At 42.1% G+C, this 18,513-nt stretch overlaps 1 protein-coding gene across 3 annotated transcripts in view; it reads right to left on the bottom strand.

Moving 5' to 3' along the window:
• The window catches only part of AMFR (autocrine motility factor receptor), a 35,983-nt gene that overhangs the window by 2,283 nt on the left and 15,187 nt on the right, over positions 1-18,513 (bottom strand). For all 3 annotated transcript variants that reach the window (XM_087740398.1, XM_087740400.1, XM_087740399.1), the window contains 9 exons: positions 16,993-17,033; positions 16,059-16,191; positions 15,360-15,493; positions 13,585-13,695; positions 10,348-10,538; positions 8,574-8,677; positions 6,424-6,558; positions 5,265-5,348; positions 815-999 (listed from right to left, as the gene is read on the bottom strand). In XM_087740398.1, coding sequence (XP_087596524.1) covers positions 815-999; positions 5,265-5,348; positions 6,424-6,558; positions 8,574-8,677; positions 10,348-10,538; positions 13,585-13,695; positions 15,360-15,493; positions 16,059-16,191; positions 16,993-17,033 — 1,118 coding nt within the window. The remainder of the gene's footprint in view (positions 1-814; positions 1,000-5,264; positions 5,349-6,423; positions 6,559-8,573; positions 8,678-10,347; positions 10,539-13,584; positions 13,696-15,359; positions 15,494-16,058; positions 16,192-16,992; positions 17,034-18,513) is intronic.

Genomic DNA, 18,513 nt, shown 5'->3' with positions numbered 1-18,513 from the left:
TTCAGCGTGGAAAAGAAAGAGTGTAGGTAGCCTGATAACACCAAAGGACGCACAACTCCCTGTAGTTGTTGTAGATCCTTTCAGTAGTCTCCCTGCTATACAAAGGAAGGGACAACATTTGTTACAAATGCTAAAGAGTTTTCTCCGCACCACTACGGCACTTTTCCTTTTCTTTTAATCGGCAACTGGATGCTAGTAAAGTTCACCAACATGACTGGAACGCATGTGAAAAAAGTTGAATTCTACCTATGACACCTATTACTAGTTGGGCTAAAAGAAACAAAGTTCATCACTCTCTCTTCAAGCGGCGTTGACTTGCTGTGACAGGGTCACGAGCTTTAGTAAGTGGTCATGTGTCAACTCTATGCTGCTTCGTGCTTAAGACACTCGCTCTGTATTTGGCAAGAGTGGTGCCTGACAGTAATTTCAGCTGTAACAGCACACACAGGGCTTACACCTATGCCAGGAGGCAAGCTAAAGATGACTAGAAGACTCAACACAAGTAATGTGTTCTCACTTACAGGCTCAAACTAAAGCCCACTGAAGCTGGAGAAATCATCCTCTGATTTCAAAGAGCTTTGGAACAACCACTTAGGAAGCTGTGTACATGTCGGGACACATGACGCTATTTCAGAGTTGGGTTTACCAGCAACGGTTGTCTTAAACAGCATCCTGAGCCTGCTGTAGCAGATGTATTCATTCCTCTTACTACTTTCTGCATCAACCCAGGCTCTCAGCGGTCATAATCCATTTGAAACCCATTCTGCAGGACTATAACCAAGTGGCCAGGCTGAAGTTTTAGGAAGGAACATACTTTCGAGCTTGCTGCAACAAGTCCTCCTTCCGCTGAACCAACATACGCTGTCTTTCATCAGCTGACTTTGAAAAGCGACTTCCCCTGGCCTCAAAATCTTCTGCTTCACTAGGCTCTGCTTCCATTTCACTGAATTCCACCATTTCTTCCAGTCTTGAGTTGAGTTCAAGTGGCACTCTCTCAGTCTAAGAGAAAAGGAAAAAAAGTCATAAGTCTTTGCAAAACTTGGCTAACAGGGCTTCTTTGCATCAAATCAACAAGCTACAAAGAACTGTCATTTTCTGAGGCATTGCAAGAAACTAGACTCTCACCTGCTGTACCCAATTCCCTTGGACTCCTTTGAAAACCCCAGCCAAAATACAGCGCAAAGCTATTTCAAAACATGTTCAAAGAGCCTCTATTGTATAACGCTGTATCTTTTATGCCATGTTTGAAAGTAATCTCAAACATTAATTACTCATAATTAATGCTCTATGAAAATGGGGCATTTGAAATAGAATTTGCAGCTGACTTGACAAGCAGTGCAACAGTAAAGAGTTTAAAAAGCTGAAATCCATACGCTGAGGAAAGAGTAGCAAATGTATTTGCAAAAAGGATGTATGCTTGAGAAGGGAATTTATGAGGCTTCGGTTCACCGAGTTCTGCAGCACCCAAATTATCATGTATTCAGGCTGCCGGAGCAAGGCTGGCAACTGTCCCAAGCACGGCATGTCAATAAAAGAAGCTGGCAGCCCCGCACATAGCACCTCTTCACCCTTGACAGCTGGCCGACAACGCTAACGTGAAAATTGAGCTGATGAATGATGACGCTGGTGAACTAGCGTAGGTGAAACAGCCTATCCTGATCACATCCTGTCATATACGATCAGATCAGCTCTGTGATGGAAAAGCAAGATGTTACTAAGCGTGGTAGCGTCAAGAAACAAATCACCTCAATGAAAGGCTTAAGGGTTTAGCCATCATTTGGTATCCCAGAGGATTACTCCAAGTAGGATGCATCAGAGAGGTATTAGCCAAGTCAGCTTCTACCGCTCAGTTTTGGGCCTTTGGCATACCCACCGCAGCAGCCTCGGCAGCCGGTGACGCCGGCACCGCAGGGGGATCGCTGCCCAAGTCCCAGCAGCCTGGACTTAGCAGCATTACAGCGTGCAACGCACAGGTTTCAGCAGCTGATGTGCAAAACAAGCTGAGTCACTCCAAAGCCCTAGAGATGGACCGGTAACGCCATCTCCCCGACACAACGCCTTCAGAGAGCGAAAATCAAGACAAATGTCACTTCCCATCAACTAGGTGAACCGAGCAGGAATGCCAGGGCACAAGCCAGAGCAGTACGAACACTGCAACCTCAAACGCAAGGACATCTTCAGCTTATTTAGCAAAACCTTAAATTCCAGCGTGCCAGGGAAGGGCTCCCTGTATCACACGCGTTAATGCATTGGGGTAACGCGATGGGGTACCGTTGGACTGCCTCAAAGCAATGCCACATCCGAGAGGAGGAAGCGAGGCTCCAGAGAACGATCTCAGGGATTTTACCCAGGGCCAAGACGACCTCGGCAGACCCAGAACAGGTACGGAGCAACGCGACTGCTGCCTCCCATTACCACACAGGTGGACACGGAAAAGGGAAGCTCCGCTGGGTAAAGCAGTGAGGAGGACACTCATTATGGTTGATGTTCAGACAAGATCCTTTTTTCCTTTCCCCTGGGCCATTTGTATCAGAAGACGCAAGCTAGCTCACCTAAGCTTTTTTTCTGGTAACGTTACAAAGAGGCAAAAATCAATACCCAGAGCCTGTTCTTCTATCTGAACACAAAAGTGGTTACTGAGGAGGTTTTACAGACAAAAATATCAAAACTAATTGGAGTAAAGGTTATGACAAGCCTCAGTATGACAGCAGATCTCAGATGCAGAAACCTGTACTCTACAGAAACTACTCCTCCTTCAGGCTCCTAGAGAAAACAGTTAGTTTCATGAAAGCCATGGGATGCCTCAGAAGTGTCTCTAAACAGAGTCACCAAGTACTTAAGCAATGACAACAAACTGGATTCTCAAGGGTGGGGGGCAAGAGCTGCACCAGGCAAACTTCAGCTTTTTAACAACAGCTTACTAGTTAGGTCTGAGCAGTCCTACCCAATCGCCACCCAGGATTACAGAAACAGATAAACAAACACACAAAGAAATTTAAAGGATAATCTTTAAATACATTTTTAGCACATGAAAATACAAGCTTGCAGAAAGTAGCTATAGCTGCTCTGGTATCTGTTCTTCTAGGGAGTAACAGCAGAGCCAGAAAAGAGGAGAGGGAGGGCAAATATGATAGGGATGGAGAGCGAGCCTGTAGAGCATTATGCACAATGCTGGAAGCATCAGCATTTCAGTGCACAACTGGAGAAAAGTATCTGCACGGCACCTTGCGAAGTGTGCGGGCCAGGACTGTTAGAAGCAGTCAATGTTTAGAGCATTATCTCACAAACCTTTAACATGATTTATACCACGATGGTGCTCAGAGATGCCTCTAAACTACCCTTACGTTATGTCAGCACTGACACCCCAAAACCATAAGCTACATTTGGGGGTGTGGGGAAAGCAGTCATTATCTCTATCTTAAGATCAAGATCACAGACAAGAGTTTGACTCTTGCTACAGCAACATCTTCTTCTGGCAAGAAGAAAGAGAACATCTACAATACACCAGGTACTCAGTTAAAAACTGAAATCAAAATCAGAGACACAAAAGCAACAGGAGTTTCCTAGAGGAAGGACGCCCCTAGGCTCCCAAGCCTTCTCTCCACAACAGAAATACTACCAATAGCAAGGAGGCAAACAAGCTTGACTCCTAGGTAGATCTCTGTGGCTATGTAACAAGGGTGATCAGCTCGTTTGAAGCTAGCCTAAGTTAACACTAAATGCACAAAGCATTTACGAGGCAGGAGGAGGACAACAGCAACTGGAGCTTCCACAACACTACCCAGCAGCACGTTTTTCTCGGTGCATGGCAGTCTCAGTCTCCCACTTCAGCCTTTGCCTGTGAATCCCATTTGGCACAGTAAATCCCCATCCAGGAAAACCTGCACAGAGGCCACCAGTTCATCCCACGCACACAGCCACCAGCAGCCCCACTCAGCTGTGGGAAATTCGCAACTGTTCAGGTATCTCCAGGCTATCACTGTGCTATTCTACAAAACAAAACCACATTCTCCATCCAAACCGCCATTCACTCCAACTAAAACGCATCCTTGTGCTTAGCCGTAATTCAAAGCAAGGAGACGCCACTATCAGAGAGCACGTGCTCAACGACCACTCTCAGGTTTCTCAAGTTCTGTAGAAGGAAGGGCAGAGACACAGGCAGCACCGGGCAGGAAGGAAGGAAGGTGGACAGCAACACAATCCTTCAAAGCGGGATTTGAAGCCAGTACCAACCTAAGGAAAACTAGTTGGATACCATTTGTAGAAAGAGAGGTTTTACTCATAAAGAACAGGGAAAATGAGTAGCAGGGATCAAAACCTTCACGTTAAAAAGTTACTAAAGAGTTGCCAGACCCAGATCCAGATTTTCATTCCTGCAGTTCTGCACCTCCTACCCCAGGCTCTTATCAAACACCTGCACCAATCCCCACCACCTCTTCTTCAGCCTCTCCTGCAGCATCAAACCAAATCAAAGTTTTTTCTGTCTTCCAACCTGCTAATGAGGGAACTGCCACAGTTCAATTTCAGGTGAGTAACAGGCTGGCTATTTAGGTTATTAAAGGCTGCAGAGGCAAAAAGTCACACACCTCACAAATTCACTCTCTTTCTAAGCCAGCGCAAAGGGAGGTTTGTAAAACAGAAACCCTCATGATTTTGCTACTACAGTCAGGGAAAACAAAAGCGGAATGAGAGCTTATTCTACTCGCAGGCTAATTTTTTTCCTTTCTGCCACATGTTAGCTAGCACATGCTAATAAAGCTCTTAGTGAAGAACAGCAAACCCCATTATTGTGCTTTATATGTAAAAGGGCTGTTATCTCTTGGTCCTGTTTGTATCCCACTCCATTCACACCAAAGCTCCGCATGTCTCCAAGTGCTTCCTCCAGAACACAAAAGAATTCTTATACCCAGAAGAGAAATACTACTCATTTTAAGGCAAGTGTCTGAAGACGTACAGAATGGGAAGGGGAAGAGGAAAGGGAAGAGCAAAGCATCCCGCTCTTCATATTCCACAGATGGGCACAGGCCTGACCAGACATGAACAGAGACACCATCTTTTTCTGTTCTTTGTGTCACTGGAGAGCACTTTCCTTCAAGGAGGAAAAACAAAAGCACACAGATAACTCTTCAGTTGTCTGACATGTTGGTTTTGGTGTGAAATGCAAGGAAGGGCTGCCACCAACCTGACCTGGTACGGAACCAAATGCACTTATCTGTCCATGCAGCTTCTAATTGCGCTTTCTGCCCATTTTTATGCCAAATTACCTGGGTGACAGTTTCAGTATCCTCCTGATCGGTACTGTGCCGTTCCACAGAACTGTTCAATGCAGGTCTCATGCTATCCGCACGCTGAAATGCAAACATCATGGGTTTAATACAGTGTGTGAAAAGGCAAAACAAAACCAAGTTCTTTGAACACATTCAAACTCTGCCCTCTGCAACATCATGTGTTATGTTCAATTTAGAAACAGATAAGTTAGCAATAAACAGAATGCACTGTGTTGAAAGAGAATTCTCTCTGCTTCCCCACATGCAGACTTCAGATAACAGAACTATCTGATGTGCACAGAACCAGAATTCAATATTCTTATTAACAGAAACATTGTCCCCAGACTGCTTTACTGAAATTTGCTATCACTAATAAAGAACAAGGCATCATTTTGCTGACTACTTTCTTTGCAGAAAACCTTCCTAAGTGGTACAATTCAATTATCTGTCAGCAGAGAAATCAACTGGAAATGTTCTAAAGGCTCTGCACGACAGCAACCAAGAAGAGTTGCTTTAACTGAGCAAATATTTGTCTCCAGTCTAGCTAGGACATTTTCAATATATTTTTGGTACATGACTGAATATACTGCATTTACAGAGATTTTAAACAAAGAAAAGACAAATCCTGAGGTTTTTTTACTACAATTTGGCACTATATAATGCATTTGAGACTCTATAGGCAAGCACTTCATGCATCCTGCAGTCCAATCACATCAATAAGAGGCAAGCTATAGGGCATGGGTGATAGACTCCAACTTCCCTTCATAAAGAAAATACTCTGTATCACAAATGGATAACACTAAAGCACACCTGAGACCCATCCTAATACATTAAAAAGCCTTCTAAGGGCCACAGCAAGGAACAGATGCGTATACCTCAACTACACACCGCTGTGAGACATTCCAATTGAGTCAGATGTTGCAACATGGAGATATAACATACACTATAACATACACTGTAACATTCCAAAACTGGTTTGGTGCTTCCAACTGCAACATCTTCATATAGGTAAAATCTGAAGAATCATATTGCATTACGCTAAGCTGGATTCACCAGTGCTTCAACTTACCTCATTCTCCTCACTCATTATTAACAGGCTCAGTTCTGTGGTAAGTAAGAAAGTCAGGCATTTTAGGTGCACAGTCTTATGACTTACCTGTGTGGGGAAAGGTACCTGGATGCGCCCTTCTAAGATGTTGTCAGTGGTGATCTCTACGGAACGGGTTAGCTGCAGATCCTGTAGAACTAAATGATAAGGAACCTGAGGGAACATCTCCTGAATCTGATGGGCCTGGATAAAACAAGGTTTATACAGTCAGTATCAGCAGTACATGAAAGTTAGCTGGTGAGTATCTCAACAGAAAGAGATAAAAAAATGAACAGCTCGAAGATGCTGTTCATGATATGATAACCCACACGCAGAAAGAAAAACAAGAGAAAGAAAACCCATGCTGGCATTGACTTACAGGGCAATATTTTGACTCCATTGAAGCCAACAGCAAAACTGCAACTCCTATGGAGACACCACATGGTCCTGAAAATTTAGGTTCCTGAACAGTGCTTGTAGATGAACAAAGGCTTCAAAAGCTTCCCAACCCTCTTTTTATGACAGCCTTTTTAATAAAGATCTATACAAAATTCACATGAGTGACTGAAAGTTAGATCAACACTGAAAAAAAAAATTCATTTTTCATTGTCCCAGACAGGTTCCGAAATGGTACTGGTAAGGACAAGTGGAATAAGTTTTAATAACCTACCCTCTCCGGCCACCTGCCTACAAACCAGTTTAATAGGGTCTGAAAGTTCAAGTAAATTAAACTGAGTTGTCAGGGAACTGTTATTATTGAATTTCAAGTTACTCAAATAATATGCAAATTAAATAGATAAAAGTAAGAGGGCAGACAAATAATATGCTTTTACAGTCCAACAGCTAGACTTCATTAAATCTTAAAATCTGTATTTTAACTAATGCTGAAAGTTATGGGGGAGGGGGAAAGGAATGACAACAACAACAATAAGAAAAGAAGGGTGGAAGGAGTTTTGAGAGGAACTATGCACCAGCTGACAGTGAGTTCAAACACAAGCAGCTACAGCAAACCCAACTGTCCATTCTACTAACCTGTGATCAACACAACTGATTTAGCATTTCAGTCTCTGGCCTTTCCCTCAACATACTTCCCTATGTTTTTATTCATTAACACAAAGCAGAATTTCACTTATTTTCTATTAAAAATGTGTAACACACTAATAGTTTGCTAACCCAGGCTTTTCCATTAAAGTAGGCATTTTAATATAAGTCGCTACTGTACTTTTAATAATACACAATGTCAAGAAATCATTAATCATCCTTAACAAAAACCCATTTGTGTCACTGTGTCCAGTAAAAGAAAAACTAAACTGATCTTAGATGTAGAGTTCCTGCATATTTAACTAGTAAATCATCTGCCAACACCCTACTGCTCCCTGCCCGCCCTGCCTCAAACCCCCTAAAATTGTGGCCTTATCCGGTTGAGGCTTAAACAGTAGTGAAGGCTATGGGAGAGATCTCACATTCAGAAAATTTCATCACTTTCATGAGATACTTCACTGAACATTTATTAACGTGCTATAGCACGCAGTAGCTTTAAGAACTCAAAGGATACAGCACTTCACAAACTAAATTAACTAAGTGTGTTTCATGAGGCCATATCCTTCTCTTTTTGTACTACATTAGAGTGTTTATGTATGAAGTCAACACACCTGGGATTTCATACTCAACACTCCTATCATCATCATGAATCAGCAAGAGTTGACTGTGCTACAGAGAGCCCCATCTCACACTGACTAGACGCTCAAACAGAAACAGCTACCTTGGAGCTTAGTGCTATTACAAAATAAATACTAAAAAAATCAAAAGCTCTAGAATGGGTTTAATCAGTTACCACTTGACCAACAGCTAAATTCTCTGGTTACAAACTCACACCCTTTGCTACTGCAAGTTGTGAGTGAAGATAAGTACTGAAAAAAAGCTAAAGAAGCTGCACTAAGCAAGCCGAGAAACAGTCTGCCTATCTACACAGAAAGTACATGTAATTTTTCTCCCTCATTTACCTACCTATTATTATACCTACCCATTATTTTATGTTTGCACATTTGAACCAACATATAGCCCTAACTTCACTAGAATAAAACTTCTCTCACTCAAAAAAATAGCTTTCATGTGGCATCTAAACACTGTTTTGACTTCCTTCTCCATCTACATGTACCTCTTTTCCCCCCACAACACAAACAGGAAGGCTGAGGTGCAAACTATTAAAGCAGTCTTACCATAGCATTAAGCTGGGAGTTGCTGGCTTGTGCAATACCAAGGATGTTTGTAGTATGCATCACTTCTACTGAAAAACTGGGCAGCCAGCTGGCAATTCGAGAGCCTAAGAATAAAAAAATCACCAAGAAAGTCAAGCAAGAATATGAGGTTCTCAGCAGGAAAAGTACTTCTACATGTATTTAACATAAGTCTTTATATTTCCACAAGGTACATATGGGGAGTTCTGCAGTGCAATCCATCCCTAAGGTCTCCCAAACACGGAGATGGGTGGAGTACATCAGTAACTGCTGATACTCTCTTCAAACACACTGTCATAGCGGCTTAACAATCTGAGGGCCAGAAGAGGATCAAGAAAACAACACATCCTTGGTTTCTTGTTTTAATGTTCCCATTAAAGGAAAATAAAAATAATCCAGAGCCAAATTCAGTTCTGGAATACATTAATAGCTCCAGCAATTTTACTAAAAACAGGCCAGCTTCTAAACAGGCTGAATCTGGTCCCAAAATGGGTCGGCTATAAGTGGCTGGCATCACTGAGAAAATATTACTACAAAGGGACACTGTAACCAAACCAAGTCACTGCTGCAACTGCGTGCTGAGGCTCAACAGAGTAGGGCACATGGCTGGCTCCCCACTCCTTCTGCGTTTCCATTTCAATAAACACAGGGTTTGCTCTATGCCACTTCTCCTGTCTCCACAGTAGTTTTGCAGGTCTCCAAGCCACAGGAGAGCACTGGGGAGGACAGCTATCAAAAAACAGAGTGTTATTCTAAATATAAATGCCCTTTGGAGACGTAAAGCACCCCAAAAGTGGGAGCCATGCAAGAAGTTATCAGCCAGTCTCAGTGTACCTAGAAATGTCTGACCCTTCTCTGCCCATTATTCTCCTCCCACAATCTCCAAAGATTGCAAAACCAGCACAGATGAAGAATGGGTCACTATGCAAGTTTGCAGCATCTCAGCTACATCATGGGAGCTCCACTAGGACAGAGCCCAAAGCTGAGTATTTGTGCTAGTAAACCTACTGAGAAGGAACAAGACTGCCATCAAAAACCTGGGAAACTGTGGAAGACAAGCACACACCAATACCAGAACTATAAAAAAAAGCTGGAAGATAAGCAACAGAAATTGTCTTTTTCAGAACAAGTTTGTCTGCATACACAGAACTCATCATAGTCTGAAATCACGTCTGCTTTGTGAATACTTGTAACACACCACTGAAAAAAAAAAAAAAACCAACATGTAAAACTGTTCCAGTTACATGATTCCTTCTAAGAATAAGCTTCTGCAGACTTCTGCACCTAACCAAGCATTGCAAGTTTCTTGCAACTTGAGTGGCAAATGGACTTTTGACAACCTCACATTAGCTAGGGGTGGGGGAAAGATCAACTTTTAGCCTGCACCACATAGGTTTTTTTTCCTTTTTGACTGCCACTGATTAACCAGCCACCTGGTAACAAAATAAGACACATGAATTTCCCATTCCGTTGGTCAACATGGCACGCAATGAATAAACGCCAGCATCAAAGCTGCTAACCACAACAAATCAAGGAAAAGGGAGCACTTGTACAAAATCTTTCAAGAAATCTCTGTAGCTCTGGACAACCTCAGAGACACTCATCTGAGCTCTTGCAAAAGAACTGTAAGAAACAAATGCAAGTAGAGGCACAGCTTAAATTTCAATTGAAACATGGACAGAATTCCCTTCTACATAAGGCTGTTCCTTTTGTTTATATGGGCAACAGTATCAGATGTCAAATCTGCTTAGCTCACCGTCAAAGTGGAAGAAGTGATTGTGCTGGTTCAAGCGTGGTCTGCCTTCTGCTACTGCCACGGGGACCAGGTTCTCATCCAGATTTTCCCTTTGGTGATCCTCCCTCACATGATGGCTGTCAGTGATATTAAGAGACATTCTGCAGGTGGGGCAAGATGTATCTTGTTCCAGCCAGGACCGCAGGCATGAGCTGACAGGAAAACAGTAATATTATGGTGAGCTTGCAGCATTTTTCCAAGACATCAGTATCACGAGTTCCTCAAGCAGCTGTAGCATATTCTGTACAGAACATCAACAAACGCACATGCACTGCTCAGAGATAATTTGTGAGCTATGCTTGATGACCTCCTGATGACTCTGGCATACGGTTCTTTCTTTCAGCTGAAAATACTCAAGTGTTCACTTTTTATAAACAAGCATGCAGATTTATCACAAACTTAAAACACTCTCCAAGTTTGTTGTCCCTCTAGCTCAGAACAAGCAAGTTTTGCCTGGAAGGGGAAACAAAGCATTTCTCTTCTCTCACCATCCCCAACTGAAAAAGGACAAAACCCAACTGGACAAATATCTAAAATACTCTGACACATTTTCATAGCAGTTCTGCCAGTGTGATGTGGCAATGGCACCTCCGAAGTTTTTCAAATATCTTTTCAAAAATACCAATACACAAATCACCACCAAAGTGAGCACCACTCTGGGAACTCTCTAAACAAATTTATTAATACTAACCAGTGCCATGCCATTACAAAGTTTACTTAATTCTGAACATTTGCTGTCTTGCAGAAAGCGAGAAGTGTTTGAAATGCAGGTTTAAACACTCAGAGCTGCGCCTACTTTTTGATTCAGACTGATATGACCCAGTTGCGTATTTGTTGGCATGTTAAGCCTAATTTTCAGTATGGAAGAACTGAATTTCACAGAACTGAACACATCTCAATACTACAACACGTACTTCACGCTTGCAGGGTGGGGTTTTTTCCCAGCAGAAGCTCCCAAAACACTTTAGAAAGGTAGAGACATACAAAAAAGTCAAATAAAACTGTTTCCCAAATTGTGTATTTGCAAATGGAGTAAAGGCACAGATCACAGGTTTGGGCTGACAGAGCAAGGAAAAAGTCCTAATTGCAGGATTATAGAAAGTCAAGGATACAAGCACTTTGCACAATTCCTGAAGCTGTAGTGTATAGACATATTGCCAAAGTGTTTTCCGTCATATTTAAATGGAGGAATATGCAGTGTTCAGAAATCACAATGATGGGTTTCCCAGAAAGAACCAAAGCACTACAACAAAAATCTACCATCTTCCACCACCTTGGTCATCAGCACAGCCAGCACGTTAGCGCTGCTGATGCTGTCCAACTTCATCTCCATTAGCACAGCAAAACCACCCTGCACACAGCAAGCTCAAACCTCTGCTACGGTTGTACTCAGAAGGTCACTTATGGAGCACCCAGAGTGACACAAGCTACCATTACGCTCCTGCTCCTCGACGGCTCAACCGCTGAGATGCTGGAACAGACACAGACTCCTTTCAGCCTGCACCAGCGCCAAGCCCTAAAGGCTTGCAGCAAGCCAGCCGGGGTTGTACCCCTTTTCTACCGCGCAGGCAGAAGGGCTCAGTCACCTACAGCACCTCAGTAGAAGGATGACTAACAACAGGTCAAGGTCGGCAACATTTCAGAGCAACAACTCTTCTGAAATTGACTGCTCCTTAAAAGATAAAGGAAAGAGTTTCAACAGACCCTAAAAGATTCAGACACCTACTCCCATTAAAATTCCTTAATATTTAGGCAGAGAGTTGACCTCAGCAATGTGAATCTTCCCTGCCATCTTCTCTTCTACACCAAATAAATGGCTATGAAAAAAAATCCCATGTAACTGAGAATGGACACAATGTTTGTTCTGTTGGCAAAATCATCACGCTTTTATGAGGAGAGAAACCATTCTTAGGTTGTAAATAGGGTTATTAATTACATCTGGTTTTATATGCAAGTGTAAGTCATCCAGTGTAACATGTTCCCTCCCTAAATGCACCAAGGAGGCAAGTGTAACATAGCTTCAGAAAAAAATGCAAAAGGATCCTTTTAGATACAGAGAAAACAACTTTCTGAAGAGAAGACCCTGGGCTTCTCAAGTGCCCAGTAGGTGATTAAATATTCATACAATTCAGTAGCATTGGAAGAGGAGTTTCTGCTACGGAGGCACATTATCTCATTAGACACTTCTTGGAACACAGATAAATATTTATGGCAAGGTTTGTCATAAATGACAACAAATTAGCACACAGATTATAACCTCTGGCTTGACAGTTACCAGAAAAGTAAAAAGCTATTTGCAGAAAGTAACTTGCTTATATGACACCACAGGGACAATTTAACTGACCAAGCATGTTAATCACACGGCACTTCAGAAACTCCTGATTCAACCCCCGTATCTCCTTCTATTTTTAAGCACAAGCACAAAAATGTAAGCACTGCTACAGAAGATCTAAGAAAAATCACATCTAGCTCAGCACACTGTCTCCACAAGCATCTGCTACTATTCACTACTGAGTGAGGGTAAGAAACAGTATATAGAGAGAGCCTTTGGCCAAGAGCCTCCCAGTTCCAGCTACCAGCTGCTTGGGGACCTCTTCAGCTAATTTCGTTAGCCTCTTTTACAGCCCTGATGGACTCATCCCCCCATGAAATCACATAATCAAACTTGGCCTCCACAACTGTCCTGGGGGACTCATCACCATGCAAGGATGCACTATACAAAAATATTCCCTGTTTTCTCTTCAAAGCTGATATCTGAAAGGTACTTAAGGATCTAACTCCAATTTTTCTTCCTCACCTGAAAACCAGCACACCCTCATGGAAGAAGTGATGCATAGGATAAAGTAAGGGGGAAAAGAGAGTGCTTTACCAAGCAGTTACACAGCAAGGCAGGGTACAGACCTGCAACTGAGATACCGTAACTCAACAATATCTACCCATTAGTTGACAAGATGCATACTCTTAGTTTGGGGGTGGGGGGAAAGAATGCACCAGGTGAAACAACTCAAACATGAAAATGACTGAAGTGAGCATGACTTGTACTTTGTTATGAGAAGCAGACCAAGATGACCCAGGCAGTAAGCATTCACAGCTTTGCTGATAGAGCGTTACTTCTCATCCTGCTGTAACTTTCAGACATGCCCATATGTCCCTCCCTTTCTACAGTCGGGTGCGCCCCCTCCAGCCTCAGAAACATACTTGTGGAAGAGATGGCCGCAAGGGAGTTTACGTGCAGACTGCATGGAGTCCCAGCAAATGGCACAGTCATCATTATTGACTGCTAGCTCCTCTGGTGTTGCAACTGCAAACCTACAAGGAAGAAAAAGACAGAAGTAATGATTACACCAGCTCAGCATGGCCTCCTGTCTAGAGAATCCCGCACTGAGGAAACCTTATCCTCCACGTTAACTTTTCCTTTGGAGAGGCGTTGCCAGCAGGTTTGCTATTTTTTCCATAACTCGAACTCACACTGCAAAAGACGACACACACGTATGTCCTTCCCATGCCTTCTTACAGGCACATTTTTTTTGCACATCTCTGCATCCATCCTAGGTTCAAAAAGCTTTCACTTAGTATCTTCCAAGAAGTGATCATTAGGTTGAAAACCTCAAATTATAACCTGTATGGATTTGGCTTATGTCATTTTTCTAAATGAGTTTTAATAGCTGTACCCATTAAAATGTCTTCTTGGGATCATAAGCATTTATGGCCTGACTAAATTTGGCCTCAGATTTTGCCAACCCCCATTTGTCTTTGATTTTTTTTTTTCCTTTTTTTAAACTACAGCACCATGCAAGCACCTACTATACAGTACCCAAACACAGACAATAGAGATGTGGTACAACACCATTTCACAGCACTGCTGGTGTGGAATATACCTGAAAAACAACTACACAAATGCAGGGAGCTCGCTGCCATTGGCAGCTTCAGGAGGAAGCTTCCAGAACAATCAGAATGACAAAACCACATCAAGTCGCTCAGACAAGAAGTCTGAGACACTTGCAACTCAAACAGCTTTGTGAGCAGCTTAAAGGGGTTTAGCAGCTGCATCTTACTGAAAAGAAACAATGCATTGTGGATAAACTTTATTATGCAGTTCTTAACCTGATATTACAGCCATTAAATAACTTTTCACAAAGAAAACCTTGGGAATTTCTAGAGAAGTCAGTCTTCTCCATCTGGACTACAGCAGCAGGCATCAGAGCTAGTCAAACCCACTGAAGTCCATAATGAAAATGGTACAGCAATGTACAGAAAGAGTAAAACTCCCTGTTGCTCTTAAAATTATTAAGGACATAGCTGAGTTATGAAAACATTGGATCAGAGATGCAGTACTATCTGGCACAATACTAGGTTTTAGCAGGCCTCTCGATTTCTCTATATTGCCTCAGTACAGGAGGATGGACTAAAGTAATCCCAAGGCACTTTCAGCTCGACTACAAGCACAAAGTCTGCTTAGAGTTGGCTTCAGGTTTAATAAATACATACTTAAAGCTGAGCAGGTTTTAATTAATACTTTGTTCATTTCAGGCAGTAACTGAATAGTATGGCCTAATGAAATTAAAAGCATTTATTTCTATCACAGCCAAAGCCAATATTTGACAACCGAAACAGGCAGAGCTCTGCAGAGCTTATGTCACCCCAACAGGGTAGTATACAAGAGAATACAGGAGAAGAAATACCGGACAGGGGAGTTCACTTGTTGCCAGTAATATGTTACCAGTAATACTGCTTTTAGAAAAGTCAATCCTACATATCTGTTAAAACCAGAAAGGGTGTCCCTAGTAACAAATAAAATGGGTAAAAACATACTCTAAATGTAAAGACTTAAGAGCCAGATTTGCAAGATTGCAATCCCTCCAGCTTACACCATGGCATCATGTATCAAAGGAACACAAAAGAATCCCAACTTCTTCATCAGGATCCTCTCTCCAAGATCCACATCAAGATCCCAGAGCAAATAAGAGGCTCACCTAGCTTCCATGTTTCCAACCACACGCAGGTAGTTCTTGTGCCGCCGAATTCTTCGTTGAACCTCATGAAACAGGTAGCGCAGCTGCATAAAAATCACCAGGCTCGCCATTGACAACCAGATATTGCCAAACAGCTTTGGAAAAAAAACAGAACGGCGATTAGAAACAAACACTATGGGAAACAAGAAGCTGCCACAAGAAACTGCATCAGGTCTTAAGAGAAAAAGAAATCAAGAAACCAGCACTGAAGAATTTTTCTTCTGTTGACACTGTTCAGACTAACCACACGTGTTCACAGGTATTACTACGCATTACATCTTCAGACACAACTTAAGCAGTACAGCATTTATAATATGGATAAAAGGTATTCAGTCTTGTTCAGCTTAATGTCTCCTGCTGCCAATGAAAATAATTCAGTCTGATATTATTCAATAACAAAGCTAATTAAACACCTATTAAACAGATAATTACACAGTAGTTAATACTCCATAACAAAGTTATTTGTGAGGACTCCAATTACGCAGGAGGAAAGAATGCCAGAACCTCCCACACTACATTTTCCTCTCTATTTAAAAAACTTCTCTGTAGTATTTGGTTCCTAAAATAAGCGAAGCAAAAAAATACATAAAATATGTATACCCAGTACCCTTTATTTTAAGGCAAGTCTATTTGCTCAACATTATGTCCAGTATTTCATACCAGCATATGAATATGATGCATCAAGTCCAGTGAAAGCAACGTTAGCTCCATGACAAAATCTGTGTAGTAGACATAAGTGCCTTTGCCCTCCCACGTTCCTTCATGGTTGAGATCCCAGAGATGAATTACGTATCTGCAAGAGCAGGGAAATTAACATTATTCTATCTTTTCTGTTAAATAGCATCTCTAGCATTCAAACTATTTTATCCATTTTTCAAACAACTTCTGGATATGGATTCTTTGCCCTTCCTAAGCCCAGTGCCCACACTCTGTGCTTTCCTGGGGGACTTTTTTTTAATGTTACCGGTTTCAAACAGCAACATTTTAAAAAGGCAAAAAGCAATCAATGCTTAGCCCACACTGGCATTACAGATACCACCAGCTGACAGAGAAGGTGCAGCATTTCCTAAGAACTCCTGCATGTACCAAAAGCCAGTCTTGGGATTGTAGTAACTACAGGCCCCCATTTTTCAGCATGTGAGGTGTTTCTCGGGTAAGGCATTACAGCTTGGTGACAGACCTGAATAGTCAACAGTGACCTGGACAAAGAGGTTCTGTGCTACACGTCATGTCCTACATATGCATACACATATGCATTACAGATACACATGCATGCTACTTTTTCAAAGCAAAAGTTCTAGAGATGGAGATCTTAAAGGAAACCCAGGAAGATGATATTAAGTAGCATAGATCAACCCTCATACAGCAGCATCAATCCATTTTAGTCCATGCCTCAAGCTATTAGCACCCACTAAAGCCATCCACGCATTGCAGAATTCATGCTTAAAAATAGTACAGGCTAAAGTTAACCACCTTTGCCCATCTCCAAACGTGCATTTGCAGTTCAACAAGGTAATTACATACACCTCTTAAATCAACGTGCTATATGCACTACCTTCTTGAACAACCATCCTGCAAAACATAAGATACTCACCGTAAAATCACATGAGCAGTTCTGACTGTCACAAGCAGGGACTGCAAAAGAGGGGAAAAATAAAAAAAGGTATGTCAACAACATTCTGGCAGGGACAGCGGTACTGAGGGAGGAGCTAAAGGGCTATAACACAAAACGCATTTATTGCAGCTTAACAAGTTCCTGTGAACCGACAGTCACTACAGATGACTGTGTGCACAACATACCTGTGACAAACATGAAGCTTATACATGAATATGGAAGAAATTGTTCTCAAACACACAGTGCTCGTGGAACAGCCACTAGCATCACTGTTGTTAAGTCTCGCTTTTGCCCCCACTACACAGGACATATTATCTTTTTTGATTCTTATCACTCAGTGAGTGTTGAGACCACAATCCCTTCAAGTGACAGTAGCACACCATTCCTCATTCCACTGCTCCAGAAAAATCCGAAGAACCAAACTGTAGCAGGAATTTGAGGAAGAACCATGGAAACACTTTGAAATAATTTTTCCCCTTTGCTGAGATGTGAACACTGCAAAAGTAACTTCTCTCTTTAATCATACTTATCTCTCTAGGCTAAGTACATAGAAAAAAAAATGAGTATATCAGAAAGCATAAGCAGATCAGAAGTGTAAAGACAAGTCACCCGAAAGGCCTGTTTCCAGAACACCTAACCACATTTCCATGGGCTCTTATCATCTAAGAAACGTGGCCCCATCACCTCCCTCTAACCTGTCAGGCCCACAGTGCCCTGTCCCTTCGCTGTATCCTCCCAGTGAAAGCAAATGGGACAGGACGAACCCCCTTCAGAGACTGCCCACGCTACCCTGTCCTTAGCAGGGGCCAACTGACACCAAGACGCAGGGGATTTATAATGAGCAACTGAAACCATTTCCGTAAGACTGGTCTGATGGCATGCCTTCAGCATGAGTATTAAAAACAGTACAGGAGAACTATCAAAACCACTAACTTCCCAATATAGCAATAACACAGTTGGTTTCAATATTTTTTTCCATTTGTAAGAAGCATTCTTAAAATGCTTTGATGCATATTTAACCCTTAGTAATATCTAACATATCTGCCAACTGTTTACTAGTTGGCTTTAAAATCAATGTTCCTGTGACTATTTAAACACCAGTGGAATCTTTTATCCAAATAAGGGCTTCAGGATAAGGTGCACACATCATTGAAATAACACAAAAAAAGTCAAGAAGGTAACAGCAAGTCATCTAGCATGGTGTTCTGTTCTCATCACAAACATCTTTCATAAAAAAGATAAATTAGCACACTAGCTGCTCCTGCAAGGCACGTTATGAGACCCTCTTCTGTCTCCTGTTACCCCACACGTGGGTACCAGAAAGAGACTACACCTTGTTCACACGAGGTTTTTGGCTACAGAGAAACTTTGGGCAGACCACAGAAGAAAAGTAAATACATCCAAACTCTAACCGTGCAAGTGGTGAAACAGAATGATTACCTGAGCTGCTGGATGGATATGCCATTGAGCACAAATCTGTGTCAAAACCAGTACATGTGG

Source organism: Nipponia nippon, unplaced genomic scaffold (genome assembly GCF_047370975.1).
Source record: "Nipponia nippon isolate SJK-2023a ecotype South Korea unplaced genomic scaffold, ASM4737097v1 scaffold_7, whole genome shotgun sequence".
Classification (NCBI taxonomy): Eukaryota; Metazoa; Chordata; class Aves; order Pelecaniformes; family Threskiornithidae; genus Nipponia; species Nipponia nippon.
This window is presented reverse-complemented; position numbering and strand designations above follow the sequence as displayed.